The sequence below is a fragment of the Polypterus senegalus genome, chromosome 1 (genome assembly GCF_016835505.1).
Source record: "Polypterus senegalus isolate Bchr_013 chromosome 1, ASM1683550v1, whole genome shotgun sequence".
NCBI lineage: Eukaryota > Metazoa > Chordata > Cladistia > Polypteriformes > Polypteridae > Polypterus > Polypterus senegalus.
The window spans coordinates 84,516,584-84,535,683 of NC_053154.1; the positions used below are offsets into that span (position 1 = coordinate 84,516,584).

A 19,100-nucleotide genomic window follows, 5' to 3' on the forward strand; every position below is an offset into this window, starting at 1 on the left:
TCTGTTTGGTGTGCAGTGTAAGAGCAGATTCATTACTTTGTTGGCATTATGTTTGCCAGTTCTTTTTACACATTACTCACATTAAACATCAAATGAAACTATATTTTGACTCATTTATTCTTGAACTTGCATAATTTTATACAGTATACCAGAAGAAAAACTCATGCAGACACTAGGATGATGCAACAAGACTGTGACCAGGCCAAGATTTGAGTCTTGTCTGCTGGAGTCATAAGGCAGCAGTGCTAACAGTTGTGCCATCCAACACTGATCAGTTGCCTTTATAAAGCTTCAACAACATTGGCAGCACAGACCTTGGCACTGCTTGAAAATATTTTTAACAGATAATACATACTCATATTTATTAAAAATGGGAGGAAATGTTAGGTTGTCAATTAATTTGGTTTTCAAGGAGATGTGGAGATAAGGGAAGTATTGTTTTGCTTACAAGTTTTGATGGAAATATTGAATATATTGAGATATTGAATGTGATGTGTACACGTTTTGTTGATTATCAGAGAGCCTTCAGTAAGATGTAGCATGTGAAGCTGATCAAAATTCCGACCTGTAGTCTTGGAATCAGCCTTGTTGCTCTTCTCACATTGGAAAATGAACTGTTTTGTACTCAAAGTGTCACTTGTATATCATTTAGCCAACACACTGGCATGTTTAACAGCAAAGCCAAAGTTGTGATCATTTAAAAATTTCTGCCTAGCTTGTTGAAATGCATTTGCATAGTGGAAACATTGAAGATTTCTAAACAGCAGGAGGGTAGGAGGTGTCTCACCAACAGTTATTCCTGTATACGACATGTATTGGAGATAAAAACCACTGTGCCCAATCTGTCACAAGAAGACCTGGCAATTCCATTAAATCAAAGCTGTGATTTTTCTTCTCTGTGTGGGCACAAAACATCCTTTGAAACGTTCCCAACATATTTCTATAATTACTCATATGCCGTCTGCATTTAAACATTAACATTTGTTTAAAAAAAATAATAACAGTAGCGGTGACTCACTGTTTCCCTCGCTGCCATCTCCGTATTTAATTTAGGTTCTCTTCTTAGCTACTAAACCTTGGGGAGCTTCTATAATTATATTTTCTCAAAAAAAAAGCAAAAAGCAAAGACTAAATCACGAAGGAAACACTGTTTGAAATCCACTAGACGGGCTGGAGCTCTCCAAGCAGGCCCCATTGCTATGGTAACAGGCAAAACAGAAGCAAACTTTCAGTTGCGGTTTCCATATCTGCCTTGCAGACGCAGGCAGAGAAGTAGTGAGTCATCAAAGCAGGAACAGCAACACCAAGGGGAAAAAAATCCATCCGTTCGACAGTCGGCTCATTCCCAGCCCACACCCAGCCCGGCTGCTTATAGTTCCTTTTCAAGATCCCATTTATCAGTGCCTTTTGTTTTCTGCCTTCGTGAGAGTGATTTGTTTACACACTGTAATCATGGTCTAACAGAAGAGTAAGCACTGTGAATGATCCACACCATTCACAAAGAATGAGCAGCAGACAAAATCTGTTAAAATATTAAAGAAGGTGTCAGGCTGAAGTAATAGGTATGCTACCATGGCTCATTCATAAAGCAATTTTTTTTATTCATCCATTATGTGTCCAATTTAGTCTAGTTCAAGGCTGCAGAGTCCAGGGCCAATGCCAGTGGCATCAGATACCGGTTGTATATTAGGTGCCAGTCACTGGTCCCATAAATACATACATCCATTTATATTAATATGGGGCCAAGCTTAATTTTAGCCAATGTAAGAATCAAAACAGGTGGACATGCAATTGAGCATCGCCCTTGAAATCTGTTCATTTTTTCTTCTCAGAATCAAGTAATGTAGGAGCCTTAGTCATCTCCCTTGGTGCACTGTCCAAGGTTGATTCCCTTGTGGCCACTGCTGCCAGAACAGGTGTCTGAACTGTATAAGAGGATTAAAAATGGGTGGATAAATAGGCTTTTTCTGGAAGGGTTTAAAATATTTTAAGGGGTGATGCATACAAGAGGGAACACCTAGGTCCTTATTTTTATTTCATGTCTGAGCTCCATAGTTTCTGGAACTTTGCATTTTAAACCCATAATTAGGTAATTTATTAAGTAAACACTTAGAATTTTTGAATTGGTCCAGGAGGAGAACATTCTGGGGGCAGTGCAGCGGTTAGCACACAGCTGCTCACAGCTATAGGAGGCCGGATTTAATGCCAGTATGGTGTTTGCATGGTCTTCCATTGTCAGAATGGATTTCTGTCTAGCTAGTCCAGTTTTACTCTCACATCTGATAGACTTGCAGATTTGATTAAATGTTATCCCTAAGTTGGCACTTCATGCTCGAGGACTGGGGACGGTGATGTTATTTCCAGCCTTGCACCCTGCGTTGTCAGGTTAGCTTCTGGATAGCATGACCCTGACCTGGATTTAAATGGGTATGATGATACAAGTGAGGTAGGCTGGCTCATTTACTCCCCCTTCTTCTCTATATTTACAAAATTACTTCCTGCGTATTCTGATTGATTTAGATTGCCCAGGTACTGGGTCAAAAATGCTAGTAAAATCAGAAGGGCAAGCTTATGGTGAAGGGTGTCTAAGGTTCATGGAATGGTCGGCAGACCAAAGCAGGTGCAGGAGCAGCTCAGATTTCATGAGTGTACATGTAGGTGTGTGGGGGAAATTCTGTGTGGCTGCAAAGTGTTTAATGGGGGAATTGGCTGATTGCTCATTCACATGCGCTAGCAGAATTGTCACAGCCATCCCCATTAGTGCTCCTAGAAGCACCTACACTTGGAAGGCTGTAAGAAAAGGTCTGGGTAGGTCAGGAGAGGTTAATAATGATTAAGAAAGACAAGGAAAAAACTTGAGAACAAGGAAGAAGGAAAGAACAGGATTGGGCAATTAGGCCAGTGCAATGGAAAAGAGGCAAGTGCTCAGGGATGCCCTGAATTAGACAAATAGGAACGATGATCCAGGGGAGGAGTGAACCTCATTGAGTGGTTGGAGCAAGGGAGATTGTGGGCTCCAGAGGTCCTGCATGTATCGAGGTGGCAAGTAGCAGGATAAGTGAGCTGGGCTCAGTGTGTGTCCCAGCGGATGCCAAAGGAAGTGTCTGGGATGGGATCCCATTAATTGACCACATTCACTGGGGTCTCAGCCCTTCTGAGCAGACTAATGTGTGAGCAGGTGAAACTAGAGTGAAAGAGAACACTGGAGAACGAAAGGGAAGACCTGATTCCTTCCTTGGTTTTAACTGTTTATTGAACTGATTTATTGGATTGTAACTTCTTCACTGTGAGCTATATTGATTTTATAGATTTTTTACTAAAGACTTTTAAACACATTGGGATTTATGTTTGGGCTCTACTTTGTTGATCTGAATAAAATACACTTTGCACCTTAAAACATGTTGTGTATTCACTTGTCCTAATCTATCCTCAGGTATGACTATCAATGTCCCAGGAGATAGAAGATGCCAAAGCCTGCAGGCACCTGGGGTATAACAAAGCTTCAGAATAAAAACTGCTTTTCTTAGCAATGTATTATCAAGTGACTTGAAGACTGTGCAAGCTAGCATGTCTTTTATACAATAATATGGTTTATTTTTGAAGCTTTGGGAATGGTTTATAAATGCTGAAATGAAAAATGTTACTGAAAAAAGCCAGTGTTTATAATGTATTGCAGTATACCAAAGGGAAGGAATCAATTTTGTTTACAGTATGTATCAGCAAAATGAAAACTCTTCTGCAACTTTGTTTTTGCAAATGAAATATTCAAACCATATGGTGTCTTATTACATTTGCACACATGTTGAACTTGATCTTTCCCTGCCCCCTCCACCCAGTGCAGCCAATCATATTACTTCCTTTCTTTATTCTAGCCAGTCACAATTTTTTCTTTGTCTTAACAGCCAATCACATTTCACCAATGGCATTTGTGTCTTTCAAAATTAGGCCTTGTTTGTCTGTTCAATTCTACATTTATCAACCTGAGGATCATTTGCCAAGTCTGGATGCCACACCCATGAAGATGGTTAAGTTATTCATGCAAAATCATGTGATCTTTGCAGACAGGGTGTGTATTTCTATAAGCACAGAACTTTTTTTCATGACAGATTTTGCTTTGGGGCATTCAATGATAACTCCAACATCTAAAAAAAGTAGGAATGCTCTTTTATAACTGTATCAAGTTACGGCTACGCTTGCAAGAAAATCTGCATTAGCATAAACAATAGCATATATGTGTAAATATATACATATATATAGACACACACACACACACACACACACACACATATATATATATATATATATATATTGTGGAGCCGACCCGGACACAGACAGGCGGACATGTTGTTTTTCACCACCACACGTTTATTATCTACAATACTATTTACAAATATGGTCACTCAGACCCAGTCCAATACTGCACAAACCCCAACACACAGTCCTGGCCACAAATGCCTCTCTTCGGGCCGCCTCCACTCTCCTCTCTTGCCGCGTCCTCTTCCACCCGACTCTAGCCTTGAATGAAGGGAGACGGCCCCTTTTATACTCTCCCGGATGAGCTCCAGGTGGTTCCCGGCATTCCCCTCTTGGCCACGCCCCAGCGTGGCGGAAGTGCCGGCTGTCCTCCTGGCAGCTCTCCGGATATCCTTCTAATTCTTCCCCCCAGCACTTCCTGGTGAGGCGGAAGTGCTGAGGCAACAGGTCCCCAAGGCATTGGGGCGCCTCCTGAGCTTTAGATACAGGACAGAAGCATTTCCATTGCATTCAACTTTTATTATGAAAAAACAACACAACATTTGTTTAAACATAACATCATAAAATCATGTTATATACGTTTAAAAAATTACCCATGTATTGACTCCACTACACTGGTAACCTGTTCAATACTGAATCATCAGTAAAACTGATCAATACACACAGGACCACAACAATAGCTCACTTTTAATTGCTCACCCCATATAACATACCATACCAGACTCCTGAAATCTTTTGACACTGGCCTGTTTACCAATCCAAAGCCTCATAATGTAAGATTTACTTAGGTTTCCTTCTATTGCAATAGTTAGGTGTGAGAGTGAGTCTTTGTGCATTCTGGGGTCTTGCAGTTTTGATCTTCTGTCCCTTTATTTTTTTCATGTTGATTCTGCTGCACCATCTTTGCCAATGCTGTCTTTACTGCGCTGTCTGTCAATTCTTCTTGTCAGTTCCTATATATATTTTATTTAATTGCATTACTTTTCTAGGTTCTTTTTATAAATAGCTTATAGAAATAGTGTGTGTGTTTTAAGCAATTGTTTAAAAAAAAATGAAGTTTGCTTTAACAGTTCAGTTATGTGAATTAAATCGGTGTGGCCCATTAGGTAGTGCTGCTCCCTCTCAACAACCTTTGTTCAAATACCAGACCAGTCTCTGCTCATGGAACCTTTGTACATTTTCATCATGGGTTTTCACAAGGTACTCAAGTTTCTTTCCAAATCTCAAAATATGCAGGATACAATAACTGGCAACACTAAATTAGCCCTGCCTAATGGCCCAACAGGACTGGCTCTTGCCTTGTTACAGTTGCTGGCAGGAGAGATTCTGGCATCTTGCATTCCAGAACTGGATTAAGTAAATTTATTAAAGGGATGGCTAAATGTGCTATGTAAGTGGCTGCAGTAAAACAAAATATAGATATGGTAAATTTTACCTAAATCAGTTTAATAAAAGAGATATTACCAGTGGCTAAAAGGAATATAGATATTGATTCTCCAGTGGTGTTTTCTACCCACATCCTATAGATGTGCATGGTAACAATAAATTGGCTTTTTGTGAGTACGTTTATACCCTTCAATAGACTGGTGTCCCATTCAGGGTTGGTCCTTGTTTTGTCCTTCATAGAAGGTTTAAGTATGTTAGGAGGTTAATTCAAGAGTCAAAATGTATGTATATGTGTGTGTGTGTGTGAATGTACCCTGCAATAGACTATATTTCCTGTCCAGGACTGGTTTCTGACTTGCACCTAGTGCTATCACAGTTGGCTTAGGCCTCCTAATGCCATAATTTGGATAAAGTATGCTTAATAGCATAGTGATGACTGTGTACAGATTTTTACAATAACAGTTTTGCTGGACATTATTTGTGGTCCACCCCACTGATAGTAATAGGTAGTTTTGTCATGACAGCCTCTCTAACTGTTGTCCTTTTTCACATGTTCCAATAAAACACAACTCTTGATCCGATCTGTTCATAGAGTGCCATCAAACTGGCAGACTGTTATGACTTTTACTAAACATCCTCTAGATCAGGAGTTCTTAATCTGAGGTCCTAGGTCTCAGGGGGTCTGTGAGGGTCAGGTAAAAATTACCATTTTTATTCACTATACAGCCTGGTACTGTTGATTTTTCTTGCATGAACTTTCTCATGTGATTTTTCTCACACATTATGTCTCTCGCTGCTATTTTTCTGAATAGAAATTGATTTCGAAATAGATTGGATGTCAAAGATGATATGTGTGTCAGCTTGTCAAAGACCACTCCACAGTTTCATACTCTTATTCAAGGCAAACAAGAACAACCTTCTCATTGAAATAGTAGAAATGAGAGAGTAGATGTTGTAGTAGTAGTAGTAGTAGTAGTAGTAGTAATGGTAGTGGAAAATGTAGTAGTAGTAGATCTGTTTAAAGTTTCACTAGAGGATTGTATTTCATAATTATAATGAGTGTTTTTTGTAGATTGTTTACTTTAAGGTTTAATAATACTTTGTGTATGTCATATATGTATGAGTCAACCAAGTCTCGATAGATAAAGTACATTACATTCATTGCATACAAAGTTGTGTTTATGTGAATATTTCTGGGGAAGTGGGTCCATAGCTTTCATCAGATTCTTAAAGGGGTCCATGACTCAAAAAAGGTTAAGAATCACTGCTCTAGATAGTCATATTTGACCATCATTTTTAGGAGTATTGTAGAGGCCACAGATGACCACAACAGAGCTGGTCTGAGGATATCAGTAAACTATCAATCAGTAATAATGATGGTTGATGTATGCAAAAGGCAGACATTGCAACCTTATAACCACATTTACTGTGAATTCCTCATTTGCATGAGTAACAATTGAAAGCACTGATCCCAATCCCAAATAGGTTCAATGGCTTACACACACCTCTTGGTGCTGGGTAGATGCACAATGATCCATGCTGTGTAGCATGTGGTCAGCCCCAGACATCTAAAAGTATCACGGACTGGTTATTGCTTAATCTCACCTGTTTCACAGCCACGGGATCCCCCTCTTTAAACTGGACACCTACTGCTTGGGTATTGCATAATAAATTTTCCGGCCAGTCTTTTTTCGTTATCAGACTTAACCAGACAAATGGCTTCACCCACTAAGAATGATCATGCACCACCACTAACGGACCTTGAGAATATCTTACATTTTTTCAGGCCACAGCAGCATTTCCAGTGTCTTGAATTGTCAGCAAAAGGTTAAGCAAGGCTGAGTCACAGAGTGGGAAAAGTTGGGCAAAATTTCAGCTTGATATTGTTTATGATTAGTGACAAATGTATGTGCTGACATTTTAAAACTTCATAAAGTTAGAGCAGTATTATTCTCCCTAGAAACAAGCAATTTCCATTGCAAAAGATTTTTTGTTCAGTTTCACATTGCTGAACAGAACTGTTCATACAGTTGCTGCACCATCTTGAAAGCAGGACTGAAAAGTGGGCGTCAGACAAGAAAGCATGTGCTTCAAAGGACTGCCGAATGCTGTCTTCCAAAGAAGTTGGCACAATATTCCTGACATTTCTGGACTCTACTAGGGAGCTTTGCTTCAGGCTGTTGTAATTCTTCATTAAATCTGTTGCGCCATACACACATACTTAATAAAAATGAAATGTTATATACAACATGTTACAGAGCTAAACCCCTTTTTGGCAATCCAGTCTGGAGTGGCAGACCCTATAGATTAGGAGGATTTTAACTTTTCTTTCTAAACTGTATTTATGTATTTATTTCACTGCTTCCTGCTGCTGCCTGTCAGCACCAACAAACTCAAAGCTAGTCGCTTTTGTGTGGACATTTCTACCCACATCTGAGTAGAGTTTTCTCTTGATAGTCTAGTTTTTCTTTCAAATTCCAAAATATCTCTACATCATCTGTTCACGGATTCACTGGTCTCCCATCCAGGGTTGGCTGCTGCCTTGTGCCCAATGGACAGATGATTTTAGAAAGTACATCCTTGCTCAATAACATATAAATACATTTAAAGGTTAAGTTAAAAAGTTAAAGTCTAAAATCATATAATTAACAATAGCTCGGTGGAACACCTCCTACACAATCAAATAGGAGAAATCGTAGTCAGCGACCTAGTCCCATTTGGGCTGGCTACTGAGTTAGTTAGATGCCAGGCTGTGAAACCTTATCATAGAAAAAGAGGCAATGCAAAATCTAGCATATCATGTTGACACAGAAGATGGTCTTAAGTTTAAATGTATACATAGTTTATTTTGTATTTTATATAAAAGATCAACAATGTGGTAGGCAGTGAGGAGTAATGGCCACTGAACTAATCACTAAACTAGACGTTTGTCAGGTTCAGTTGAGGCCTCCAAGTCATCCATTCTAACCTAAGAATGTTGTTCACAATCTTCTTCTTCTTTCGGCTGCTCCCTTCAGGGGTAGCCACTAGAAAGGTTAAAATGTGGTTGTTTATTTGTAAATTAAAATAGTGTCTACTTTTGTACCCAATGGTCTATACTTATGAGGTATCTTAGGATAGGATTCAGCATAGAAAAATCAATTTGTCAGTCATTGTCTATCCTGCTTAGTTCTGAACAGGGTTGTGGGAGTGTACCCCAGCAAGTATAGGGAACAAGGCAGGAACACACCCTGGACAGAGTGCCAGTCTACCACAGGGCAAACACACACACACATACACCAACCACGTACCAGGGCCAATTTAGTGCCACCAATCCACCTAAACTGCATGTCATTGAACTGTGTGAGGAAACTGGAGCACCCAGAGGGAGGCCACACAGACACTGAGAGAACATGTAAACTCCATACAGGGAGAACCTGGTACACAATCCCTACTCTTCTTACTTAGAGGCAGCAGTGTTACCACTGCCTGCATATAAAAGTACTATGCAAAATATAATTAATTTGCAAATACAAGAAGTGCATAGTTTTTCATTTAATGAGATTACTTAGACATCTAACATTATTTAATTGTGCCTCGTCTCAAAAATATACAAAACAAAAACCAAAAATGAATGGCATGCTTGTGTGGGCAACGCCTTCTTCACAGCCTATGAATGTGAGCTTTGCCCAATTGTTTTAATCCTGTCTGATTCTGCTTTGCACCCCAGTGTCCTCACATATATCAAGGATTCTGTCCTTAGCTCCTCTTTCAAATCAAGGATTAACCTCAGTACAGAAACTGATTGGTAATGTGCTTCCTACATTTAAAATTATTCTGCTTTTCTCTGTAAATTAACTGGGTTAGACAATATTGGAAAATAAATGAAAGGTTGCATGAATATATATATATATATATATATATATATACAATAAATATATATATATTTTTTTCAAATTAAAATATGCAGAAGAGTCAATACATTGAGAGATTCACAGTTAACAGCATGAAAATGTGAGAGCTGACTCGATCCATTTTCATTACAAATATGAATATTAAAAACTGAATGCAATTAATATGTAGTTTTATAGGTCTGTATCTCACTTTGGAAATGCAAATGAGTTAGCACTGAATAGTTTAGCAGAATTTTTCTGACCTCACTGAGGTTTTACTGCTATGTGATGAATAGAATGCTGGATGTCCAGATTGTTTGGGTTGTTTATGCTGAGTGGATCGGTTTTGACAAGTTAAAGTTACAGAATATGCACTTTTGGGCTCCATTAACAGACTCTTCTGTGCCTTTGGATCATCTCTCCATTTAGGAGTTTGGTCTTTAACTAAGAAACTGTTACAGTCAGTGTAGTATTTAATTGAAGGCTGTGTTCTGCATGATGTCCACTGAGATGGTAACCTAGATGCTAGCTCTCCTTGACCCTAAACTGGCCCGAGTGAATTAATTTCATCCAATTTAATTTATTCTGTAATTCTTTAATGTATTCAGTGAATACTCATAATCACAAATCCATCATTGCAAGGTATAAACAGCAAACTGCTAAATCATACAATATATACATACATGTACACACAAACTATATTAAACACCCAGTATAATTGAGCAGCCTAGCATTTGGATTGATGAATGAATGGATTTGTTTCCATGTCTTCTAAATAAATAAAGGTTGCTCTTGGAACATTCACGTGGATGGGTCTTTTCTCGAACCAAAAATGGTTCCACTATGGCATCTCTCAGGAGAACCTCTCTGGTGCCTTTATTTTTGAGATTGTAAGGTGCTTTTTGTGGTGGAATAGAGATTAAAAATATTTTCTGTGTTTAAAACTGTGAAAAAGTATCAGCCATCTGATCAGGGATGCATCTTTCTGAGCAGAATTAAACATTGTGAGACAAGTACAGATCAGACTCTGTGTTGGGGTGCCAAAAGTAATCCCCATTTAATTACTGTAGGTATGATGAAAAAGAACAAACAAAGAAGAATAAGTGGATAAGGATCATCAGTTGTATAAATAACTGATACCATCTTTTAGGGTGAGTTAGTCTTTACCTCTGTAGAAAAGTGGGGTCAGAGGCAGAGTCTGGATTCCTCTTACCTGTGGATAGGAAAGACAAAAGAGTGGTGGTGTCACATTTACCATCCATGGTGTACCCTTTAAATCAATCCTCAGTGCTAAGTTCACATATTTGATAATGTATATGGACTCCTACATGCATTACCATAAATCTAATCCTAACCATTCATCCCTTTTGGATGCAAACTCAAGTCTTCCATTCATTGCATTGTAAGTGCAGATGAGCAGCAGCCTGTGTTATTGAAAGCCTGCACTTTTTAAATGATAATATAATCCTTGAAAGTGCAGATGGCAATGTCCACAAAATAATCAAGTATTGCATGTTAAATTGTGATACTTCCCTACACTACCTGTCAGAAATGATAAACCAGTTTAACTGCAGGAATGAATATTACCATAATTCAAACTTCAGTAAAATAGTATCCCCTTGGATTTGAATGGCACCTTTTTCTATGTGCTTTGCATACTGTACATGAGGAATGAATCTTCCTTTTACTGACTGATGGCTCAATTCCCTATATTGGGTGCATGCAGATTACTGAACTGTGAAAACTGGGGGCTAAATTTGTCATGGAAGTACTGTAAAGGCATGTTTTCTGAAACAAATAAGAAGTTACTGTATATATTCTTTTTCACAGATGAAAAAATTATAATTACTGTATAAATTGTGGCTACACAAGTACTATACATGCTTAAAGTTAAAGCAGAAATAGTATTAATGTATACTGTTTGAATTTTAATAAAACTGTTAATGCTTTTAGTCTGACTGTTAAAGACCACACACCATTGCTGTCTTTGAAATAGTCAATATAAAAAACAAACTAATGTTTTTTCCCCTTATAATAAAAAAAAAATGTAGATTTCTTAAGAACTGAAGATCAGATATTCATATTTCGTTTGAAGGCCAGAACTCTGAAAGGACACATCTGATAAAAAGCTGATGCAATTTGTGACCAGAGTTTACAGATTCCCGTAAAAGTATTTGCACTCTGGTCCCTGGAACCATCTTAGGGAAAATTACGGCCTGTATGTGTGATGACCATATTATTTCCTACCAAATAATATTTTAGCATGGTCCGGGCAGAACAGTGCTCACCCTTAGTGACATAGACCTGCTGCATGTGCGTAAAACAAGGTTTCCAAAAATCTGCTAGTATCTCATTACTTGTTAATTCTTTAGGAAAACATAGACAAGCTATCTCTTGAAGGCTTCCTGGTAATATAATGAATTTTCAATGAGGGACTTTCCAGAATTTGTCAGTGCGACATTGATGAATCTAATCCCTCACTCGCAACAGTAATAATTAAAAGGATTCCGTTCCACTTGCATTGTTATCCCCAATTGACAACCTCCACATCTGGAAGCTCAGATTTCCTTGGGTTTTTGTTGTTTTTACATTAAAATTAATGTTGGGACTTGTTCCTGAATAGTTATTTAAATTCATCCAATTGAGTGATGGCTATTTAAATCCAGCCAATCGAGTGATAGTTATTTAAATTCAAACAACGAGCTCTCAAGCAAATGTGTGTCATCATAAAGTGAAGATTGTATTCAAAAAGGAATAACATTTTACATTTACAGTCTGAACAATTTCCTTAAACTAGAAATTGGAGTACAGACAGTTATTTTTCTTCCAAACATGCAGAATTTGGCCGCCATTTTTGGCCAGTCCTGCCTTACTATGTTAGAGAATAAATTTAAAGGTGATTGGTGAAAGAGAAATGACTCTAAATTAAACATATTTGTCATTATCCCAGAATAAACTGGATCCAGCATATTGTGAATGTATTCATATTTTATTTTCTATTTAGGCTTTCCTTGTTTTATATTGTATAGGCATAGGAGGATGTTAAAACAATGAATGGACAAATTAATGAATGAACATTGCACAGTAACATTCTTAATCTGCCAGATTTCCCAGCCATTCATTCATTTTGAAAACATGATTAATCCAATTTACAACTTTTTTATTCATTTTATTAGTATAAAAATGTTTGCACCATGACAATATTTTAGGTATTAGGTGATTACTTTAATAGCATGCACTATGGCAAATCTCAGGCAAAATATACTATATAATCCATCCATCCATCCATTATCCAACCCACTATATCCTAACCACAGGGTCACGGGGGTCTGCTGGGGTAATGCAGATTCAATTGAAATAAAACTCTCCAACTTTACTTTAAGTTATGTTGCAAAGCTGTCAAAGTCTACAGAAAAGTAAATGCATATTACATTGAAATAAAACTCTCCAACTTTATTTTAATTATGTTTCAAAGCTGTCAAAGTCTACAGAAAAACAAATTAGCTCAGGTGGAAGTTGAGAATTAACTCCAGCCAACAAAATGTGGCCCTCTTAATCTGATTTTAGTTTGACCCACCCAGGTTCTTTCCAACAGCAAGTGAAATAAACAGTAGGCGTTGATAAGGGGAGAAAGGAATAAAATACTGGTCTGTGGATGCTAATGCAGCACAAATATTACACACTTAGTTTCATTGTTTCTTACAGCAATTGAGTTATCAGATTTATCATTTTCTGGACAAAACCACAATCATGGTCAGATAGATAGTTGTTCTGTAAAGAAACTGGAAAGGTTTCAATTAATGTAACCAAAAAATCAAAGAAAAAGTTCAAAGAATAATGGAAATGTCAGAAAGCACAAAGTCAATGTGGAGCCTAGTTGTTACGCATTTCCTTTCATTCTTAAAGCGGTAAGGAAGTGATGTAATGGAGGGCTGTTGCCATGCAAAAGAATAAACAGAACAGCACGGGCATGACAGTATGAAGCTACAACATAGATCTAATTCAGAGGAAATGATTACAGCACCTAAGAGTTACCAAGATGCAAACATTCTAACTTTATTATATTTAGCCCCTTTATATACTGATCACAATTCCAGGGCTCTTTACCAGTACTAGTAATTGTACAAATGTTTAGATAGATAGATAGATAGATAGATAGATAGATAGATAGATAGATAGATAGATAGATAGATAGATAGATAGATAGATAGATAGATAGATAGATCCTTTATTAATCCCAAGGGGAAATTCACAGATAGAAATATATGAAATAAACTATATAGCATAGAGATGTCAATATTGTCACTTGTACATAGTAGAGAGAAATTCTTACTTACATGTTTAAATCAGCACGATCATTGAATATTATTACGTAGATCTGCAATAAAGGCACAGTGAGTTATGGGACCAGCTGAAGGTTATACAGGGAAGGTGACCTTTCTGACTTAAAATTCAACAACCTGACCTTGAGGCAAGAACAGTTTGAAAATAAATGAAAAATTTCCACCTTGGTATAGCTCTGGGAATGTTTGGAATTGTACCTTCTGTGGCTCAAATGGTGGTACTGAAATCACATTGTGTTCCTGTTTAGTGCTCTTGTCTGCATGGAGAACAATGAAAGCAAGTAAAGAATGATAGTGTGATAACGTTGGTCGCTATGTAGTGCCTTCCATATAGCACAAAAACTTTAAAAAACAATTTCATAGTATTATCAAGTAAATAATTGAATAATTAGATGTAGCAAAAGTATAGTCATTAGAAGCAGTAGATGTGATTTGGGTAACCTGGAATAAGATCAAAATTAAAGGAAGAGTTTTGAAAATTTTAATGCAGGAAGGACAAAAAGAAATGCACTTTTTCAGTTGAGCAGCCCTGGTTTGAAAATCTTTAACTTATAAATGAGCTTTATTCATTTTTTTTATATATCTTTTTCATAACATGTTGGCTCAGAACACCATGCAGATTATTAAAATATAAAACAATGCAGAAATTAGATATGAAGTCATAATTGTTCACGTCCCAGACTGAAGTGCTGGTGTGCGATGTTACCAGTGATCTGCCTACCCTTTTAAATTTAAAGTGGATTGAAAGTTTTAAGATATGGTCAAGGCAAGACAAGTTATTCTGAATCTCTGTTGTTTTTGAGTTCTCTCTTTTCCAGAGTTGAGGCATTTCAGGATTTGTCTAAACATATCGAAACACTCAGTGGTCTGTGGAGAATATTCTCTTGAGGCAAATTCATTTAAGAAATATAACATTTTAAGACCATGTTAATTTACTTCTGGATCATGGGATACAGAACCTATCCTGACTGCACTGGATATGGCAGGAAACAGTCCTGAAATGGGCACCAGTCTATTGTAGACACTGAGTAGCAAACAGTCATCCTTTTTTGACGTTCATTGTGCTGTTTCTATAAACTGAAGCAATGTGGCCACTGCATAGCCTGTATTCACCTTTACTGTATTTTGCATTCTCCTCTCAAGCACACCAATGCAGACAGATGTAATCTATCAGTCTTCTGGAAAGTGCTCTTAATTAGTTTATATTGTGACAGCTATTGTGGAACTTGTTAATTTTAAACATCCTGTGTAAACATTTGGAACAGCTTGAGAAAGCAGGTGTGTCTTGCTTTGAGATTTACGATTGTGACACTCCTCTTCTGTCCTGTCACTTCTCTTTATGGCTCTGGTATGCACATTCTACTCTGCAGCCATATGTAGGCTGCCTATCTGTGGACATGTAAAATTAATACATTTATTAGTTTTGCATACCATTGAAGGCATCAGAAAATAAAAAATAATTATGCCATCAAACTATGCAATTTAAAATTGGATACCATATTTCAGAAACAAAATACGGACAAATGAATTCAAACAGAGATTACTTTCCTGAGCCTGAATGCATAAGTACATACATACCAAAGGCAATACTACATATCTTTTGTTCCTATAATTTCACTCAAAATGTATTTACCCATATCCACCAAAATCAACCCCTGAAATACATAGCTTATACACTGTCATGCCCACTTCACTTTCATAATTCCCCCGGATACTCTTGAAACCTGCACAAATGAACCACACCGAGAAAATGCCACATTCACCTAAACCATTATACCATATCAATTTTGTTTTTGAATCCTTTGAATGAACAGATGCACATTCTAGTCATACTATGTTTAGCTCCATGTAATCCATGGATATACATTTTGAAGGTACTGAGGTGATGTCACACTCCTTTTACCCCTGAAGTGTCTCTGTGTGATGCACAGATGTCTGCTCAGAACACACTGAGGCAATACCTCACCTTTTTTTTTTTCATAACATTCCCTGCTTCGATGGACGCTGAATATGTGGCAAAACAGTGCCACACCCATTTTGCAACTGAAATCCGAGAAAGCGCTGAGGTGATGCTTCACTAGCCTTGCTTCTCAGATTTCTCTAAATAATGCATATTTGCCCACTGTGGAAAACCCTGAGGCAATGCCACACCCATGTTGTCTCTCTAATCTCTCTCTCTGGAATACATGCCAACTTCCCTCAGGACTTTTTAACTGAAAGCCCCCCCTCCACCACCACTGCTCTAAATTCTTCACTTCTCTAATATTTTGCATTAACGTTTTTCAGTGGTTACCCCTTCAATAGGGCAGAATTTGCAAGCAATGGTTCGCTTTTTTTACTGTATCTCTAACATTTATTGCCATTTTTCTGCTCTTTTATATCTGATCGGTGGTTCTAAATGGTGTTTTCTTGCAGGCTTTTGCAGCTTTAGGCTTAAGATCACAAACAATAGTGGCATTGCTTCTGACTCATTGCAGCTGGCATGCCATTAGTTCAATGGGGAATAGCAGCCTTTGAAAAATGAGAAGCAGATGCTGCTAAGGCTTGGTAGTTGTTTCCAAAAGTTGTAAAATTCAGCTGAAACACAGTTGCTTTTGTAATTCAAGCTTTTTCCATGGGCCTTTATTATATGCTCATGAAGGGCACAACACCTTACCTTGGAGGCCTGATCATGGCCTTTTGCTTCCACTATTCACTTAGCTGCTTCATTTCTTCTACCAGATTCCTTCATGATTTATAGTGGATTGAGATCATTTAGCACACTTTCTTAACCACTCACTCCATAACTTTTCCAAGCCTTTCAAGCTATTTCAAAAATATTGCAAAGACCTGAAGTATCTGCTTATAGGCAAAGAACTGTTTTGTGCCTTTGGCAGACGGATGATACTTTTATGCTAAGCACAAACAATTAGATGACAGGGATTCTGCTTGTTGAATTTTGTCATATTTGCCACTTGTATGGTATAAATGACTGAAAATTCTGTACACGAAGGTTCATTTTTTTCCTACTGGTAAAATGGAAGAAACTGCATGTGGCTTAGCTTTTGTGTGGTATTTATACTACTGGCGAATATGGAATCAAATTCCTGTAGCCAGATGGTATGCATTAGAGTTCACATGAGCAGAAGCCACAGAATTTCTGCTTGTCCCTCATGTAAATGTCTCCTCTCATTCTGTCATTTTCTTTAGCTCTTTACCGCTTTCAGTAATTGACTTACTTTTATAACCTCATCCCTGATACTTGAAACCCACCTTTTGTTTACCTGATGTTCTTTTTTAAATTAGCTTGTTTTTTTTTTTGTCTAGATCAAACATCTCTTGAAAACAATTGATATTCAATAGGCTTCACATAACTCACAAGTTGAGCAGGTCTTGTTGTGCCTAGTGCTAGTCTCCATATATTTTGTGACTCTCTCCACATGTTCTCATTTAGTGTTAGGCTTATTGGAAGTGTAATTCTTGCATTTCACAGAGGAAATCCAAAATCAATCAAATCTTGCACGTCAGACTCTGATAACTTTCAATGGTTTGCCTGTTAGATAGTAAAGATCTCATTCTGCTTTCAGAACGTTGTGATCCATATAGAAACGATGGATGTCTGTTTGCACTCTCTTAGCCACAGGCCATTCTTGATACCACAGATAACATATGAAAATTTCTTGTACTCAAGTACTGTATGTCCTACATCATTCGCAAACTTTCAAAGGAAAGCCTGTCCCTAAATATTCAGAGTGTTAAAAAAGCAGAACTGGAATGTGTGACAAAAGGATGTGGCTGGATGACAATGAACAAATTTACCCTCTTGTCTTTTACAGAAACACCAAAAAAGAAGCAGATCTTCTTGGGGCCCAGGCACGGCTCAAGGACCTGGAGGCTCTGCTGAACTCAAAGGATGCCACCCTGACCACCACTTTGAGTGAAAAGCGCAATCTGGAAAATGAATTACGTGAACTCAAAGCTCAGCTGGCTAAGGTGAGGATCTGGGCTGGTAATACATGACTAGTTGCACATCAGGGTCTTACCTGGTGGCTCTCATAATCAATACAATTTCATGTACTTATAATGCCCTGGGAGATTAAAAATCTTTTAGTTACAGAGAGCAAATGGTGAGCTTGATTGTTTGCAGTCCAATAGATAGACACATCTGTCATTAGTCATCAATATTTAAGATTTATTCATGTCATTTAGCAACAATTGAACTCATGTAAAAGCAGGAGTTTGTAAAATAAAGTTTTACACAAATCACACCAAACAAAAACCCTATTTAGCAAGTCAAAACCCACAACATTATGTGTATGACCATTTCTTTGTCTAAGTCTACTTTCTCCAGTATGGGAATACAGGGAACCAGAGTCCATTCCACCAGTAATGGTGTCAAGGTAAGAAATAATCCAGTCATCCATCCCAGTGTCACATCCATACCTGCTCTCAGTTAAATGAGGCAAATCAATTTTTGAAATGTGAGGAGGAGAACCTTGCGTACCCAGAGAAAAACCACGAGCATGTGAGAAATCATACAAAATTACCAAAGACTGTAAATGAACCAAAATGTAAACCTTCACCACTGCACTACTGCATTTCTATGAAGGAAATTGCTGGAAATATGAGTTGGGGTATGCTATACCACAGGGGTGGGCAATGTCGGTCCTGGAGAGCCACAGTGGCTGCAGGTTTTTGTTCCAACCCAATTGCTTAGTTAGAAACCAATTCTTGCCAATCTCAGACCTTATTTAATTTTGTGGCTTGCTATTCTGCAAAGTTAGGTTCTTAGCATTGTGGATTTTTTAATTTCTAAAGGATATCACCCAAATTATTTGAAGCCTAAAATGGATAGTTTTCATTCTGTAACATTTTTCTATTTAGTGTTTTATTAAATCAAATAGTGCATGATGAATCCAGATAATTGTTAAAGGAAACAATAGATGGAGAACTGATCGCTTCTTTGTCACTTGCATCTTATTGCTAATAAGGATCCATTAAAAACATTGAATACAGCTGTTTATGATTGAAATAAGCAATTAATAGGTGACCTTAATAAGTGAGACCACTAAAATGAAGCATCAAAATATCACTTCAGCAATAAGTGCTTCTTCAGCAATAATGGACTTTTCATTAAGAAAGGTTGGAACAAAAACCTTCAGCCACTATGTCCCTCTAGGCCTGATATTGCCCACCTCTGCTATATTACATATTCCATTGTGAAATTTTAAAGCATTTTATGTTATCTATTATTACCTCATGTAGT

The 19,100-nt window shown here is 37.6% G+C and overlaps 1 protein-coding gene across 2 annotated transcripts in view; it reads left to right on the forward strand.

Annotated features, from left to right (window-relative positions):
* lmna (lamin A) overlaps positions 1 to 19,100 on the forward strand; it is a 78,823-nt gene that overhangs the window by 38,752 nt on the left and 20,971 nt on the right. For both annotated transcript variants that reach the window (XM_039752583.1, XM_039752588.1), the window contains exon 3: positions 17,671 to 17,827. In XM_039752583.1, coding sequence (XP_039608517.1) covers positions 17,671 to 17,827 — 157 coding nt within the window. The remainder of the gene's footprint in view (positions 1 to 17,670; positions 17,828 to 19,100) is intronic.